The sequence below is a fragment of the Orcinus orca genome, chromosome 14 (genome assembly GCF_937001465.1).
Source record: "Orcinus orca chromosome 14, mOrcOrc1.1, whole genome shotgun sequence".
In the NCBI taxonomy this organism is placed as follows: domain Eukaryota; kingdom Metazoa; phylum Chordata; class Mammalia; order Artiodactyla; family Delphinidae; genus Orcinus; species Orcinus orca.
The window spans coordinates 32,535,248-32,553,974 of record NC_064572.1 but is presented as its reverse complement, the minus strand read 5'-3'; the positions used below and the strand labels follow the sequence as shown (position 1 = coordinate 32,553,974).

General features: G+C 39.1%; 1 protein-coding gene across 1 annotated transcript in view; it reads right to left on the bottom strand.

Moving 5' to 3' along the window:
- The window catches only part of KAT6B (lysine acetyltransferase 6B), a 181,681-nt gene that overhangs the window by 149,209 nt on the left and 13,745 nt on the right, over positions 1 to 18,727 (bottom strand). Inside the window, 1 exon segment of the mRNA XM_004273083.3 lies at positions 17,039 to 17,917. Coding sequence (XP_004273131.2) covers positions 17,039 to 17,659 — 621 coding nt within the window. The 5' untranslated portion in view covers positions 17,660 to 17,917.

The window sequence follows — 18,727 nt, the reverse complement described above, 5'->3', positions numbered from 1 at the left end:
ACCAAGCAGAAGATGAGCAAGGAAATAGAAGTATTGAACAGCACTACAAACCCAACTAGACCTAACAGACATCTACAGATGTCTTCACCCAACAGTAGCAGAATACACATTCTTCTCAATTGCACTCAGAACATTGTTCAGGACAGACCATATATTAGGCATAAAGCAAGCCTCAATAAATATAAAAGGACTGAAATCATATAAACTGCATTATCTGACCACAATGGAATGAAGTTAGAAATCAATAACAGAGGTAGATTTAGGAAATTCACAGCCCAGTATAAACCTTTGGGCAATACTGAATGACAGTGAGATAGCTGGAAAGATCAGATCTTAGGGTAGGGAACAGAGTCTGTGGGCAACAGCTCAAGGCATGTCCAACAGGAAACCCACTCACTTCCAACTGTGTCAGGTTTAATACAGCAAGGATCTCTGACAAATGCACTTTTAGGTCATTAAAACCAATAGCTGGACCTCCCTGAAGCCACAGTGGTTAAGAATCTGCCTGCCAATTCAGGGGACACAGGTTCGATCCCTGGTCCGGGAAGATCCCACATGCCACAGAGCAACTAAGCCCGTGGGCTGCAACTGCTGAGCCTATGTTCTAGAGCCCACGAGCCACAACTACTGAAGCCCCCGCACCCTACAGCCTGCGCGTCACAACTACTGAAGCCCACATGCTCTAGGGCCCGCGTGCCGCAACTTCTGAGCCCGCGTGCAGCAACTTCTGAGCCCGCGTGCAGCAACTTCTGAGCCCGCGTGCAGCAAATACTGAAGCCGGCACACCTAGAGCCCGTGCTCTGCAACAAAAAGAAGCCACCGCCATGAGAAGCCCGTGCACCACAATGAAGAGTAGCCCCTGCTTGCTGCAACTAGAGAAAACCCGTGTGCAACAATGAAGACCCAACACGGCCAAAAAAGAAAAAAAAAGACCAACAGCTAATCAGCTAAAATAAACCCTTCCCTGAACCCTCAGTTTCACAAAATGGTCATAAGGAATTAGTGAAACACAGGCTGACATAATTAGGGCTAGCTAAGACTCTCTAGAGATCCATAGAATTTAGGGAGCAAATGATTTCAAGTGACATGTATTCCAGAAATCTTTGAAAATGGGAATACTGTACCATGAGGCCACTGCCTTTTGCCTCCTCCCTCCTCCCCTACATTCCAAACCAAAACTGGAGACAGCTCCACAGGCTAAATGAGGTTAAGTGAAATAAAAGTTGCAAAGTTAATTTAATTAAAATTTTCAAAGGTAAAAGCGAAGCTGAGCATTAAGAGAGATCTAGCTTTCTGATAAAGTTATGTGATTTTTTTTAAGGCATCATAAATTAGTGGGGAAAGTAAGAATTTTATAATATGATCCTGGAACAATCAGTCAGCTATTAAAAACACAAGAGGTTCTTACACCGTTAACCAAAATTAAAACTGCAGATGACTTTAAGGATCTAAGTATCACACCACTAAAGACAAATAAAAAATTAGAAGGAAATGTCAGTAAATGCTTCTCTGAGCTCAGGATGGTAGGATGGAGAAGAATTTTCTTAAAAACAAGAAAAAAATCACAAAAATTGATAACAGTATACTTCATGGCACAACTAAGTAATATTTGTATACTGGTAAAAATATAAACACTGAATACAAATACTTAAACAAAAATGAAGACTTAATTACATTGAGATGAGAAGGGCAATGGGAAAGGGAAGGGTATATGTGTATAAGAGACCTTTATCCTTATTTTCCCTGGCAAGAAGTCAATAGAAAAATGTCTAAAATTGAAATTCAAGAAATAGCATTATAAGAATGCTGTTTAAAAACACAGAACTCTAACTTCCAGAAGAAATGACTAAATATGGTTGAAGGGTTGAAGATGGTTGCCTCCGGGGCATAGGAATGAAGGATGGGGAACTAACTGCAACACTACAGCTATTGAGCAATGACCATTAAACAAAAAACAAGTCATTTGTAATCAAAGAAATACAAAGCAAAGTAAAAGGGAGCCACTCTTCCCTCTACCACATTACCAAGATAAAAAGTACAGGTGAGGAAGCAAGTAGATGCCCAAGGCCTCTCATACTCTGCCCAAGAGTATAAACTGGTACTACCTTTTGGAACACTTTTTACAATACATTCCGAAAGTCTTAGAAAAAGAATTCATGTTTATGTCCCAGTGTACCTCCTCTAATAATCTATCCTATAAGAAACAATTACCCACTTATACACAAAAATTTTTAGTAGCAGCATTATCCGTAATAACAAAAAAGTCAGGAACACCCTAAATGTTGAGTAACAAAGACATGAGAAATACTACCAGCCATTTAAAATCATACTTCAAGGGACTTCCCTGGTGGCGCAGTGGTTAAGAATCCACCTGCCAATGCAGGGGACACGGGTTCAAGCCCTGGTCTGGGAAGATCCCACATGCCACGGAGCAACTAAGCCTGTGCCCCACAACTACTGAGCCTGTGCTCTAGAGCCCATGAGCCACAACTACTGAGCCTGCACTCTAGAGCCTGTGAGCCACAACCACTGAGCCCGCATGCCAAAACTACTGAAGCTCGCACACCTAGAGCCCGTGCTCCGCAACAAGAGAAGCCACCTCAATGAGAAGCCCGCGTACCGCAACGAAGAGTAGCCCCTGCTCGCCGCAACTAGAGAAAGCCCGCACACAGCAATGAAGACCCAATGCAGCCAAAAATTAAAAATAAAGTAAAATAAAAGCACACGTCAAAGAATCAATAAGAATACGGGAAAAGGTTTACAACATGGTTTTTTTTTTTGTTGCTGTTGCTGTTGTTGTTGTTTTTTGCGGTACGCAGGCCTCTCACTGTTGTGGCCTCTCCCGTTGCGGAGCACAGGCTCCGGACGCGCAGGCTCAGCAGCCATGCATGGTTCACGGGCCCAGCCACTCCGCAACACGTGGGAATTTCCCGGACCAGGGCACGAACCCGTGTCCCCTGCACCGGCAGGCTGACTCTCAACCACTGCGCCACCAGGGAAGCCCTACAACATGTTTTAAATGTAGAAAGCAAGATACAAAATTATATAGCTAACATCTTTTTATTTAAATAGAACAAATGTACATGTAGGAGAAAAAAAGACTGGAAGAAAATACAAACTTTTAACAGTAGTTATCTTTAGAGTGAAATCTGCAGTCATAGTATATCACCTCTGAACTTTTCTGTATCCTTCAAAGTCTGTACAATAAGCAGGTGTTACTCTGAAAACATACTCTTTTCCTCATTATTTAAATAACAAGAAGTGGGGGAAAACAACAAAGGAACATTAGTTTTAGCCATTAGTGGCCTATGTGACTAGAGCCAGTCTCCAATAGGAGACACAGCCTTCAGCAGAAGGGGACAAGGGTATCCATTTGCACTTCTCCTTCAAGTGCAGGAAGGCCAGGGAGGAAGTGCCGGGGCAACTACCCCTCCCACAGCGCTGGACTCTGCTCAGCTGTCCTTTCTAGCCCTGCCCAGGAAAGGCTTGCTGCCTCGCTATCTCAAGGCCCCATGGCTGTAGCCAACTACCCCTATGCAGTCTGTGCTTTTATTATCTCCATTTGTCAGCTGAGGAAACCAAGACAAAGACCTTACTTGCCCAGCGGAAAAGTCAGGATTTGAACCTAAGCATTCTGCCCCCCAGCGCCTATTCTTCCTAAGACTCCTTTCAAATGACCTCTAAGGTCTCTTTTAGCAACAACAAGGGCCCTGTCCAGTTAACGTATCTAGACTGTTTCCTCAACCACAAAAGTCCCTGTTTACTGCACACTGGCATCTCCCAGAGATATGAAAAAGTTCTAATGCCTGCCTCCCACCCCGACATTCTGTATTAACAGGCGTCGTATGGTCTGGGCATCAGAATTTTTAAAAGCTCTTCAGATGATTCAAATGTGCAGCAAAGTCTGGGAACCACTGGCCTAAGTCAAATGACCTGCTGAAGGAGGGGAGAGGGGAGAGCCTCCAGAAAAATACTCATAAATATATAAGCCCAACATTCTGTATACAATTTCAGGGTTTACAACCACTGAAAGGAGTCCTTGGATGTCAGCTTAAAACCCTTGAACTTGGTGACCCTGAAGATCACCTGCCCCTCTAAAATGTTATCCTACAGTTGAAGAATTATGATACAACAGTTTTACTACATTAATTCATAATAGAGACAAGAAATGAATGTGATGATTTTTGGTTTTCTGTTCTGAAGCACAAATCCTAAGTCAATTAGTCAATGGTTTCCTTTGGGATGAGTATTTGGGAGAAAAGAGGAAAGGAATTAGCAGTATAAGCTGACATCAGCACTATCACGTCAGCACTGTGTTTAACCAAATGTAAAGATTTCTAGATAAGTGGATGGCTACTGTGAGGAGTGAGGAGAAAGGGAGAGGAGAGGGTCCATTATCAAATCATCTTGGGAAACTGTGGGCTAAGCAAGCTAAATTCCAGAACTTCTCAGGGACATTAGAACTCAGAACGTTATTAGCATCCTTAACATCTTGAAGAGTACCATTTCCTTCTACCTCAGAGGTTGTTTGGGAAAAGCCACCTTAAATAAGGTCACACCATAAATTTTAAGTCTTTTCAGCGACTCCTATTACAAACACTAAAAAGGCACTTAGAGGTCCAGCATTATAAGAACCTAATGTGTAACTATTTTCAATACCTTTTCTTTAAAAGAAGTTTTTCTTCATGATGGAAAATAAGAGGTAGTGTAGCATAATGGTTAAGCATACAGACTATGGAGCCAAGACGCCTGGGCCTGAATCCTGGCTCCACTCCCCATACAACAGCCATGTGACTTTGGGCAAGTCCTTCAACCTCATGTACCTCAGTCCCCTCCCGTGTAAGAACGAAAAGAAGTACTACCTCACAGGCAAGTTGCTATACTTAAAGCACTTTAAGTAGTGTCTAACTCACAGTAGGCAATATATAAAATGTTGGCTGTTGTTACTCATTCCTAAAGGAAATAAATTTTCAGTCACTGTGAAAATGAATGTCTTGGCATGTTTCAACTGGTAATTCTAACTACAATTTAAATATGGCTTGGGCTTCCCTGGTGGCGCAGTGATTGAGAGTCCGCCTGCCGATGCAGCGGACTGTGCACCAGGCTGAAACACCAGCTCTGACACTTCCTGTGTACTCTTGGGCAAGGCACCATCTCTGGCCTGTCTCTTCATCTGTAAAATTCCATCAGTAACAGTACTTATCTCTCAGGGTTCATGTAAAATTATTTTGTATATGTTAAATACTTAGAACTTTACCTGGTAAGCACTAAGTATTTAATACTAATATCTTCTTGCATATTTTCTGTATAGCCTTCAAATCTAATATGAACTGTTTATTATGCATACTTTACAAGGTATAAGTTTTTAACCATGTTCTTTTGCTCTTGTGTCTCACAGACAGAATTGAGAACTGAAATAGTCACAGACACAAATCGCACATTTCAGGAAAGTCAAGGCACTTACTGCAAGATACATGGTGATGTTTATTTCATTTTGCTCTGAAATTTTTAGAAACTGGAAAAATACATATAATTTGCCCCTGATCAAAACTGCCTGTAGGCTTTTGTTCCTACCCTAGCAAGACTTATTGCTAACCAATATACTATGTTAAATTGAAATCAAGATATTACACAATTTTCCAATGCAGAGATGATTTTATATAAGTTGGTATAAATGCTTTGTGAGGATGTAATTGTTGGCATCTTATTATATTTCAGTAGCTGGTGGAAAAATGAGATAAGTTGGAAGGGAGGTTTATAGTGTCAGAGCTCATCAGATGAGAAGATCATCTTTTTTTATCAGCTCTAGAAAGCACATTTACAGGCTGATAACTAAACAGTTATCCTTTACCAACTGGAACAGTCAGTATTACCAAGGTATTCCAACTAACTGCAGCTACTGCAGAAAATTCTACTAAAACACTGTGGAATGAAAGGAAATGAAGAATTGTTAAGGTTAACTGCCTTTGTGAATTTTGATGTGATTTTTCTTTCTAAGTTTTTACCAAGAACTAAAAGAATATAATATACATCCAACTGAATGATATTTTTCTTTTTTTCCCAACTTTATTGAAGTATAACTGACATATAACATTGTGACAATGATATTATTCTTTTTTAAATAAGTCACTTTCTTTTTCGGCCTGTTCAGAGTTCTCTGAGGATTCAAATTTAAATAACAGACACAAAATTCTTCAGATGTTACTTAGTCTTCAAAACGTCACCAAAGAGCCTCTCTTATTAAGTTGTTTTACATATCTTCATGCACTCTGTGGGCATTTAAATGAGAGATCCTTGTCTACAACTTTAAATGTACTTGTTAGAAAACGTTTTGGATATCCAAACTCCTATTGTTAAAAACTCTCAAGCTATTACTGCCAAATCCATTCTTCAGTTCTTTGACTCCAGAGTAAAGAAACACTAGGTGGAAATGGGAGGCAGCCCCTGTTTCTGCCCTCGTGGAAATGATTCAGGATGTACCACCAGACCTAGAACTCAGGCTGCCTGACTTCCAGCCTTCAGCTAGCATTATTCCCATAAATTGTGATTCATTCCTTTCCAAGCAGACTTAGACCATGTGATTACACTATAGCTCGAAAACCTTCAAAGATTTGCAACCTCTAGTGCAAAAACTGATTTAGGTGAGGACACTGAAACCACTGTGTGGCAAGCAGAATAATGCCACCCCCCACACCCAAATATCCACTCCCTAATGCCAAGAACCTGTCCACCTGTCACCTTACATGGCAAAATGACCTTTATAGCTGTGATTAAGTTAAAGACTTAGAGATGGGGCGATTATCCTGGATTATGTAAGTGGCCCCAATCTAACCACACGAATCCTTGAAAAGCTGCCCAGGTGGTTGGTCACAGAAAGAAGTAACTATGATAAAATGGTCAGAGATGGAATGTGCTGGCTTTGAAGGCAGAGGGAGGGGGCCATGAGCCAAGAAATGCAGACAGGCTGTAGAAGCTGGAAAAGGTGAAGAAACAGATTCTCCCCTAGAGCCTCCAGAAAGGAGCACAGTCCTACTGACACCTTGATCTCAACCCTACGAGACCCATGTTGGGCTTCCAACCTACAGAACTGGAAGACAATAAATCTGCGGTGTTTTAAGCCACTAAGTTTGTGGTAATTTCTCACAGCAAGTAATAGAAAACTAATATACAAAGGGTGAAAGGTTATTCACACGGTCTCAGAGTATCACTGTACAAATTACTTATTCACTGCAAAACGAAAAAGGTGCCTTTATAAAGAGAGATCTGGCAGACACCACCTTAACCAACTAATCAAATAAGCACTGCCAGTAACAAGACAACCTGAAAGGATGTGACAAAAAAGGAAATACACAACATGACCCATGCAGTATTCTCGCCGAAAATATCTCCTCTGAACCTAATCGTGAGGACCTAATCAGACAAACACTAATTGTGGGACATCCTACAAAACAACTGGCTTAGACTCTTCAAAACTGCCACTGACAGAAGAAGTAAAAGAAGAGGAAAAACGGTTCCCTATTAAAGGAGACATGACAACTAAATGTGATGCAAGATTCTTAACTGGATCCTAGCTGAAAAACAAAAGTTATAAACGACATTTTGGGTCCATCTGAAGAAATACGGACTATCTATTAGATATAACACTCTTGTTTCACTGTTGAATTTCTTACATGAGATAAAAGTATTGTGGTTATACAGGAGAATGTTCCTTGACATATAATTACTATAATTTAATATCATAATGTTTGCTATCATTTTCAAACAGTTCAGCCAAAAAGTGTGAATATGTGTATGTATGTGTGTATACACAAACACACACACGGGAGAGAAAGAACAAATGTGGAAAAATGTTAAAAATCAGTGAATCTAGTGAAAGAAATATAGCACTTTCAACTTTTCTGCAGTATTGCAATTTCGTAAATACAAAGTTAAGGGGGAATCGTCTTCCTGGCTCCCACCACTGCCTGCTTTTCCCAGTCTCCTCACGTCCTGCCAGTACTGTAGCTGGAACAGCTTATATTCTTCAAACTGCCCACACTCTTCCACTAGCAGATTCTGTGTTCTGCTGCTTCACTCACATCTCAAGGCTCAATAGCTGCAGTTGGGTTTCGATATAAGGTAGAAGCTTGTACATGATATTAAAATACCGGTTTGGGAAACTAGTTGATCAAATATCAAACAAGAATCATCATTTCATGTCCTTAATACTAGATTTTAGTTTGAGCACTCTTTGCTGCTCTCATTATTGTTTCTCTTACGCCATATAATCTTTACTCTCTGTTTTCTTGAACTTCATCATCGCATTTATGATCTGAGACGGTCACAAGCATGGCAGTCAACCATGGACAAAAATCAAAACTGGTGGCATCAGAAACTACTACAGACACATTCAAGCGCGGCCTCTGGCTCCCAGCCCACACCACTGTGAGTATCACAGGCAGCCCAGACCAAGGCTCACCTCCTTCCTGTAGGCCTCATTGCTCTCCATATGGCAGCTTCCCAACATCAAAGAAGATGGAAGAAATTATCTAAATTTACCAGGCTAGTCCCATTCCCTCCCTTGAACTGTGGAAGAGTCACTGATATCTCAATTACCTATTCTGCAATACCTTTTTCTGCATGCTGAGATTTTGGAATGCTAAAAAAAAAGGGGGTGGGGTGGGGTGGTACTGGACCAACAGATGGAGGATTAGGAACAAAAGACCTCCCTGACAGGAGAAACAAGAGCTAAAACGTTTGTATACCTACTATAATAGCACAGAGGAACAAAAATTTGAACTTGTAAATAAAATTAAGTTGCTCTTCTGAAATGCCTGTCTAGCTACAGACAGGAAAAGGCCCAGCATGGTTTCTATGTATGCTTATGCTGTTTCTAATAGAAAGGATACAATCAAGCCAAAACAAACATCTGTTAACCAGTTAAGTTTGTTAATGAAACAAAATTGCAGCTGGTTTTATCAAAGATCAAAAGTGAAGCAAATTAGAGAAAGGATGTATGAACAAAGCTGGTTTCTAAAAAATAATGGCTAAAGAATTCTAAACCCACTTGTCAAATTAACACAAATCCTTCCTGGATTTTGCTTAGACCACTGATTAGTATTTATTTTGTATCTTTGAAGAAACCAGCCTCACAGTTTAAATCTAATATCATTTACTCTAGAACTCTGCCTATATAGTTCACTTCGCAGCGCTTTCAATGTATTACATTTCACAAAACAAAGCCAAAAAAAAAAAAGTTACACTCTACCATTAATATTCTGCTAATTAAAAGGTTCGCTTATAAAAGGAAGAACAACAGTATACAGTTTGCAACTCCTAGAAACTTCTCTGGGAAAGCAGTCCAGTCCTAAGCATAAGCATGATAACAGTGATTGGCATTTCACAATGAGCCCTGCCAGGCCTCCTTCTCTTACTTCTATAAACTCCCCATCACCACCTGAAGACAGTGAGATAAGAGCACCCACACACAAACAAAACACACTTTCCTCATGGCGCTGCTAAATGAAAATGTCAAAAATTACATGGCTGACTCATTTGCAAACTTTAATTTAGTGAGCTAATTGATGTTTATGTACTCAGAAACATTAATAGACTGGAGAGATCAAAGTACCTGAGAAGATGCAGATTCACATGCGAAATGCTGGTTTAACTGGAGAAGAACAGTTCAATCAAATCTACTGTAGTTTAATGTATAGGCCAAGAAAACTAAGTTTATAAACAAAACAAAAAGTCATGAATTTTCCAATCAAAATTTGCTATTGCAGTGATAAAACAATCACATTTTCTCGTGTATTCTTTTTACATTACAAAGATAAAATATATAAAAAGAATATAGACCTTCGTTCTGAGAAACATTATAAAAATCTTCGCCATCCAAGATATGGTCAGAATAAATCAGCAAACAACACTTAACTGTTAAATAACTTCAAAGCTACAAAATATAGATTTTTCTTAGCACTCAAAGTATAACAAATACAGCTGTTATAATCCAAACAGGTATAGGGAACACAACAGTAAATTCCTGAAAGCTGCTGAAAATATCCAAAATTAGTCAAGAAATTACACCCTTAGCATCCTTAATGCTTGGAAGAAAATACCATTAGGAAATCAAAAAATAGACTGCTCTATATATCATTCACGTCAAGGTCAGGAAAAGGCAGCTATAATGTCAAACATATCTAAGATCCAAAGAGTTAAAAAGAATACTTAACACTCATTTTAAGAGTCCAAAATCCTCTGACATAATGTTTCTATTTTTCCTGAAACCTGTTTCATTAGAAGTCTAGACAAGTCCCATCTCGATAAAAGCTCAAAAGTGGAACATGCTGTCACTCCTGAGTGCGAGAGAAAGACGCATCCTTCCCTTGACCCGACTAACTAGTCTTAGACAATCTGAGGGCTCTCTCAACAACACCCCAGCAACTGGTACTATCTGCTCACAAAAGCAGTCCTAGTGCTATTTTGAAGAACTTCTGAAGCTTACCCATAGGAACAACATAACACAATCCTTTTCCTTCCCTGACCCTGGAACAGCACTATGGATTCACCTAGCCATTCACATTATATAATAGGTTTCTGTCTGACTTCAGTCATTCTAAAACCTACTTTCATTCATACTGATCCCAAAATTCAGGTTACAGAATATGGAAGAGTGTATTCTGCCGTATTTAGGCCTTTATCCAACTTTCAGTTGAATGCACACAACTAAGCACTCTTTGAGAAATGCGACATCTGCAATACAAAGGACACCAATTCAAAGGAGAACTGAGAAGGAAAACAGAGAGGAGGTCATTTGGACTCTATAATTAGCAGATAAAAAATACACACATTTCTGTCAAAAAGATCCAGAGTTGTCTGAGACCATGAACAGTTCTCCTAGGGCTGAGAAACTTCTGGAAGCCTGCCACATCATAGAACAATATGGACTAGGGAATGGTCCTTCACAAAGTACGGGAGATTGGAAAAGTTCCAGGGGGGGGATGAGGAGGGTCTCTCTAGGGTAGGGAGAAAACTGAAGAAAAGAAAATCTAAAAATAAAGTTCTTTTTTTAAAAAATTTATCTACTTTTTATTTTATTTATTTTTGGCTGTGTTGGGTCTTTGTTGCTGCATGTGGGCTTTTCTAGTTGTGGTGAGCAGGGGCTACTCTTCCTTGCGGTACGCAGGCTTCTCATTGCGGTGGCTTCTCTTATTGTGGAGCATGGGCTCTAGGTGCGCGGCCTTCGGTAGTTGTGGCTCGTGGGCTCTAGAGCACAGGCTCAGTAGTTGTGGCGCAGGGGCTTGGTTGCTCCGCGGCATGTGGGATTTCCCGGACCAGGTCTTGAACCCATGTCCCCTGCATTGGCAGGTGGATTCCTAACCACTGCGCCACCAGGGAAGTCCGTAAAAATAAAGTTCTTTAAATTACACCATTTACACAACACGAGAAACTGATGTAGGATGTACATTAATCTTCTATTTATGGAAATATTTCATACTAATTACCCCACCAAAAACCCTAATAAAATATCTCCCTAAAAGGAAGTGGGGGACAAATAGAATAAACAACTGAACAGGCCAAGACCATGAAAAGTGATTTTTAATATAGTTCTGTCTCTCAGCCCCATTTCTGATAATCTGTGCTCCTTCTGAAACTCATTTTTATTTTTTTCTTATTGACAGTATCATTGTGGTAATTACGTTAGAAGGTTTTTCATAAGATTGTAATACAATTATTTCATTTCTTCAAGAAAAAAACATCAAAAGCCCTACCTGGTATTAGAAGTGTCTCTCTTTCCAACTATAGCTGCCTAGAATGAGAGTTCCCATACTATGCACGGCACTAGAAACATACCAAGATTTGACACTTAATAAATTTTAGGAAGATATTCCCAATAAAGTGAAATACCAAGGAATGTTTAAAATTGAACCAAACTGATTTTATAAAAATGCTAAAGCCCAAATGTTCAAATGGAATCTTAATGCTACAAAATGTATAGTAATAACTGAAGTCTGTCTTAGAATATCTGACTTTCCAAAGTCCTCATAATCTGACCTAATTGAGCTTTACCATTTTTAATGAGAAACACTAATACTATCCTTTAGGAGTTCCCTCACCAAGTCAAAGATAAAGTTTTATCTTCAGTGGTTTAATTCCTTTCCATATCACCTCACCAAAGAGAGCTTTCTTAAATAAATACAAAGAAGTTACGCTAAGGAGCCAGTATGGTAATATCCAGTTTGAATTCTAGACTATCAGAAGATGTGCAATTACATTTCAGAAAGGAAGGAGCTCTTCTATTTTAACTTGCATTGTATTCCTCCTAGCAGTCATGCATAGGAATGATGATGATGTTACATTTAATTAGACACAGATTTACTACTTTCCCTACTGCTTTCCCATACTGCTAATATTATAAATAGTGCCTGCTTTAAAAACTGTACTAAGTTCATTGCAACTACCAAATTTAAAATGCCAGAAATCTATTTGTTGGGGGACAACTGCTTCTAAGCATTTGAGGAAATGGAAGAGATACTTTCACTGTTAATGAAAAGCCACCCCTGTTGACCAAGTATACAGCCCACTGGTAAAGAGGTCTGGAGTCAGACTGTTTCATTAGAATCTTGGCTTCACCACGCACCAGCTCTGAAAGTGACCTTGGACAAACTGCTTAGGCTTTGAGCCTCAGTTTTTCATCTATAAAATAAGGATAATAATCTATGGCCCTCACAGTTATTGTGATAAGGAGACAGTAAATGTAAGGCACCCGGAATAGTGCCAGCATTTTAACACTTAAGAAATGTTATTATTTTTACCATTTTTATTTTCGTTTTTACAATTAAACTATTCAACAAAGGTAACCAGAATAACAGCTTCTTGAAAGCCATTAGTTGGCTAATTGTGATTGAATGACTTCATCTCTGTACAGTGGCCATTTATACCATAAATGTCCTCCCACAATGTGAATTTTACAGACCTCTAGCACATCAAGAACAATGATAATCTGCCTTTCAAAGATACGAGAACAAGTCCTATATACATGAAGCTATAGTACAACTAATCGACATATAGATCCAAGTTCAACAGCTGAAGCAATAATAATCAAAAGCCAGCAACCAGCATACATATATGGTTTTAGTATAAGAAACTCAAAATATTTTCTACAGTACAAAAATGTTCACATTGGTCTTTGACACTTTAGATTCCTTTGAAAATCTGATAAAAACTACAGACCCTGAACCTAGGAAAACGTGTGGATACAAACGACTGTTCTATTTCAGGGGATTTGTTAGCCCACCTACCCCAAACTCATTCATGGACCCAGGTTAAGAATTTCTATTACATTGACCTAGAAAGTTTACAGGGTATTAAACTATTTATCCCTTGTAATCTCAAAGGGCAATATATTCTGATGTACTTTTTATTACATTTTTCAAGGGAAAAGGCTATTGTAATATACAATAGAAACAGCACAATACATTCTGGCCAAATCGGCAATCTGATTTTCATTTATGTTTATTTGTCCTTTTTTAAAAATTAGATTACGATTACTCAACACAACTAATCCCCAAATTTCATCAAATAAAAATTCTAGGACATATTTTCTCAGCTTTCCTTGTTATATGATGATGCTAACTGGACAATGTAAAGATCAGCACCATAAAAAGAGCAGGAACAACTGCATGATAAGCAATAAATCACTCTGTTCTCAATTCTAGACACTTTCAGACATGAGTCTTCCTTCAGACTAAAAATACTTCTGTATAGATGCTGTATGAAAAAAATATAAGGATGTCAAGAAATGATGGGCAAGGTTAAAGAGAAGGATAGGAAAGGGACGTGGAAAATCTGTAGTATTTCCTCTATCACAAGTTGATACTCCCCTGGACCACAAAATTATTAAAACATGCTATTAAATTGCCTAAAGCTGCCTGAATTAGTCCATGCACCTGATAATTATAAAAGCTTAATATACCTTAGAGTAATTTATATATATTTAAAATAGATATCCAAAGCCATCAAGAAATGGCTCTATATTCCCTTAAGGAATTTCCTGATGGCATAAGCTTTTATAAAAATATTTAGGGCTTCCCTGGTGGCGCAGTGGTTAAGAATCCACCTGCCAATGCAGGGGACACGGGTTCAAGCCCTGGTCCGGGAAGATCCCACATGCCGCGGAGCAACTAAGCCCGTGCGCCACAACTACTGAAGCCCACGTGCCTGGAGCCCATGCTCCAACACAAGAGAAGCCACCGCAAGGAGAAGCCTGCGCACCGCAACGAAGGGTAGCCCCCACTCGCTGCAACTAGAGAAAGCCCGTGCGCAGCAACAAAGACCTAACACAGCCAAAAACAAACAAATAAATTTAAAAATATATAATGAGGGACTTCCTTGGTGGCACAGTGGTTAAGGATCCACGTGCCAATGCAGGGGACACGGGTTCGAGCCCTAGTCCGGGAAGATCTCACATGCCGTGGAGCAACTAAGCCCGTGCACCACTACTGAGTCTGTGCACTAGAGCCTGCGAGCCACAGCTACTGAGCCCACGAGCCACAACTACTGAAGCCCACGTGCCTAGAGCCCATGCTCTGCAACAAGAGAAGCCACTGCAATGAGAAGCCTGCGCACAGCAAAGAAGAGCAGCCCCTGCTTGCTGCAACTAGAGAAAGCCCACGTGCAGAAAGATCCAATGCAGCCAAAAGTAAATAAATAAACATACATATAAAACAAAAATAAACAAATGGGACCTAATGAAACTTAAAAGCTTTTGCACAGCAAAGGAAACCATAAACAAGACGAAAAGACAACCCTCAGAATGGGAGAAAATATTTGCTAACGAAGCAACTGACAAAGGATTAATCTCCAAAATATACAAGCAGCTTATGCAGCTCAATATCAAAAAACAAACAACCCAATCCAAAAATGTGCAGAAGACCTAAACAGACATTTCTCCAAAGAAGATATACAGATTGCCAACAAACACACAAAAGTATGCTCAACATCACTAATCATTAGAGAAATGCAAATCAAAACTACAATGAGGTATCACCTCACACCGGTCACAATGGCCATCATCAAAAAATCTACAAACAATAAATGCTGGAGAGGGTGTGGAGAAAAGGGAACCCTCTTGCACTGTTGGTGGGAATGTAAATTGATACGGCCACTATGGAGAACAGTATGGAGGTTCCTTAAAAAACTAAAAATAGAACTACCATATGACCCAGTAATCCCACTACTGGGTATATACCCTGAGAAAACCATAATTCAAAAAGAGCCATGGACCACAATGTTCATTACAGTTCTATTTACAATAGCCAGGACATGGAAGCAACCTAAGTGTTCACTGACAGGTGAATGGATAAAGAAGATGTGGCACATATAATGGAATATTACTCAGCCATAAAGAGAAACAAAATTGAATTATTTGTAGTGAGGTGGATGGACCTAGAGTCTGTCATACAGAGTGAAGTAAGTCAGAAAGAGAAAAACAAATACTGTATGCTAACACATATATATGGAATGTAAAAAAAAAAAAGGTTCTGAAGAACCTAGGGGCGGGACAAAAATAAAGACGTAGACGTAGAGAATGGACTTGAGGACATGCGGAGGGGGAAGGGTAAGCTGGGATGAAGTGAGAGAGTGGCATGGACATATATACACTACCAAATATAAAATCGACAGCTAGTGGGAAGCAGCCACATAGCACAGGGAGATCAGCTTGATGCTTTGTGACCACCTAGAGGGGTAGGATAGGGAGGGTGGGAGGGAGATGCAAGAGGGAGGAGATATGGGGATATACGTATATGTATAGCTGATTCACCTTGTTATAAAGCAGAAACTAACACACCATTGTAAAGCAATTATACTCCAATAAAGATGTTAAAAAAATACATTTTAAAAAAAAAGAAAAAGAAAGAAATTCTAGGGTTTCGATTGGTCTGTGGAAAGGCAAATCACCTGGTCCCACCCAGTTTGTAGAACTGGGCCTCTATCAGCTTAAGGCAAGAAGGGAAGCAGGGTCTATCTTATGCGCAACAGTATCCAAAGAGGAAAAACAAGTCATCAGGAGCACAGTTTTTCCTAACACTGTTTCCATCACTTCTGAAAATGCAGTTAGCACATACAACCATCACCCTTTCTATCAACAATGGCTAATGGCTTACAAGGTGTAAAGTTAACTGCTATCAATGCATCCACTCACCCAAAGGACAGACAACAAGCCCCCAAACTGGAGGGCCGAAACCTTTATAAACAATTTGCTACTGCTCTGTTTTGGTTTTAGTTTGGGCAGTAATTTCAATAGCTTTGAAATAAAACAAAGGAAAATCCTACTTAACCAAAGACTTTAAATTGTAGCAGTAACTTAAGGAGAAATCTGCCATATATGTATAACTATTATGGAAATGACAGAAGGCCCAGAGAAACCAAAGATTATAAGATACAGTATGAGACAAAATAAACATTTACTTTCACCTGCTGAGAAGTGAACAATAACAAATGACTTTAAATTGAAACAGGCAGGATTTAGGTCACATATTAAAACAGTTCCAGTAATGCACAGACTATCAGTATTAAAATAATTAGTCTATAGATCCTTCTTCTCTGAAATAACAATAAAGGGAAAAATATATCAATTATACCTCACAAAGCTAAAAAAATAAATAATAATTTTAAAAGAGAAAAACATATAATGGCCTTTCTTGGATTTTTGAAATATATATGATCCTGCCTTGATGAAGGAAGATTAAAGTTATCTATCCTGGTCCCTTCAAGCACGCACGGATTAGCAATCATAGTTTAAAAAACAAACCACATAATCATCACATTAAATTCTTAGTCAACCAGCGAGGAAGCCCTTAATACGTTGTAAAACAATAGAGAACAATTTATACTGTAAAACAATATATACCTCTTAAAATATATAAGCCTGCTCTGAGGCAAAACATTTTATTTTATCACACTTAACTCAGAACTTATGTCTGTATAAAACTTAACTGAAACTCTGCAAGTCAAATGGGCAATATTTACAGTGTATTGACATTCTCTCTGCACTTACCTGGTCTTTCTCATGGGGTAGAAGGCTGACAGGTGGGAGGGACGATGGGAAAGCACTGGGGTATTTCGGAGCCCCTTTGCCATCTAAGCCTCCATAGTTGACCCTGTATTGTGGTCCGTCTTTCAGTAGCCTCCCATTGTTCACTGCACGTTTGGCCCCCAGTCGCAGCCGCTGCTGAAAGGCTGGGTTGGTGGTGGTGCTTGTGAGATCACTTTGACTTCTGAGATACTTCTCTATGTTCTTCAGGGAGGAGCCATTGGGCTCCTCAAGTCCTTCAATTGCTCTCCTCAGAAGTTTATTCCAATCCACATTGCGGAGATCATTACATGATCCTCTAGACCCCTTGGCTGACTTAGGAAAAGTGCCTGGTTTAACTGATGAAAAGCGCCCAGGGTTGTCTGGGTCCTTATAGGAGGCAAGGCCTTTGTTGGTGACTTTGAGAACTGAGCCATCCTGAACACTGAGTTCCAGCTGTTCAGAGACTGTCTTCTTATCCAACCCATGGGAAGTGCTGACTGCATGGCAGATTCTCTCTTCAGAGGGCCTTTGCTTTTGCTTTTTTATTTTCTGTATAGCTTCAAGAATCCACTCTGTATAAAGTGGGTTTGCAAGTTTTACCATGGTTGACAAATGACTTCTTCAGTACAAAAGTTACCCATAGAGGTTCTCCTTGTATTTAACAGAACTTGCACATTTGAAAGTCATTTACAATTCAACAAACGGCCAGAGTATTCCAGACCATATTAAGCAACATCTTACAAACATCCATCCTTTAGAGATTAAAAAGAGGACAAACAGGCAATGTTGATAGTTGTCTTATTTGACCAACAGGAAAAACTGCATTCGGGTGAAGAACATCTTTAAACAGGAAATCAAGACCTTAAAGGATTAAAAAGGGGGGAAAGGCTCTTAATAATGAAACTTCTAAAAATAAATTAAAAGACTCTTTAGTATTACCTTTTCAGATGCAAAATGACCACAGAAGTAATGACAGGCAGGTATTATGTAACAAAGCCAGAGCGACTATATTTGCCAACCAGAAACTGGGTCACAGCCTGAGAAGGAATTTCTTTTAGGATTTTACACGTTATTTATATGAGTTATTCATGGGGCATTTAAGAGACCACATCTAAGCTATATATTTAATGGATAACCTTTATTGAAATTAATAAAATTACATGACAGTGGTTCAAGATATATGTCTACTATAAACATAAAATCAACATCAAAGAATAAGTCTATGATGCAAAAAATTTGATGGAAGTATATTAAACTTACTGCAAAAAATCTGAAACTTAAAAAAAAAAGACGGAGAGATTTTGTAGTGTTTTGTTTTTATATTGATTCTATGCCTTTTGTATTAAATTATTTCTAAATATTTTAGACTTTTGTCACTATTGTAAGTGGAATATGCTACTAATATCCATTTCGTTCTGGTTATTGTTAACATAGAAAAGCTATTTCTTTAATGTTTGATTTGTATTTAGCCATCTTACCAAAATAGCTCATTAATTCTAGTATTGTTTTTCTATACTTTCTTGGTTTTTCTAAGTATACAATTATATTGTTACTTCTCTTCCAATAATTATATTGATTGCTTTATGTTGTTGTCTTCCTCCCCTTGCTAAACCTCAAAAAAATGTCAACTATAATAGTAATTGTAGGCATTTCTGTCTTGTTCCTAAACTT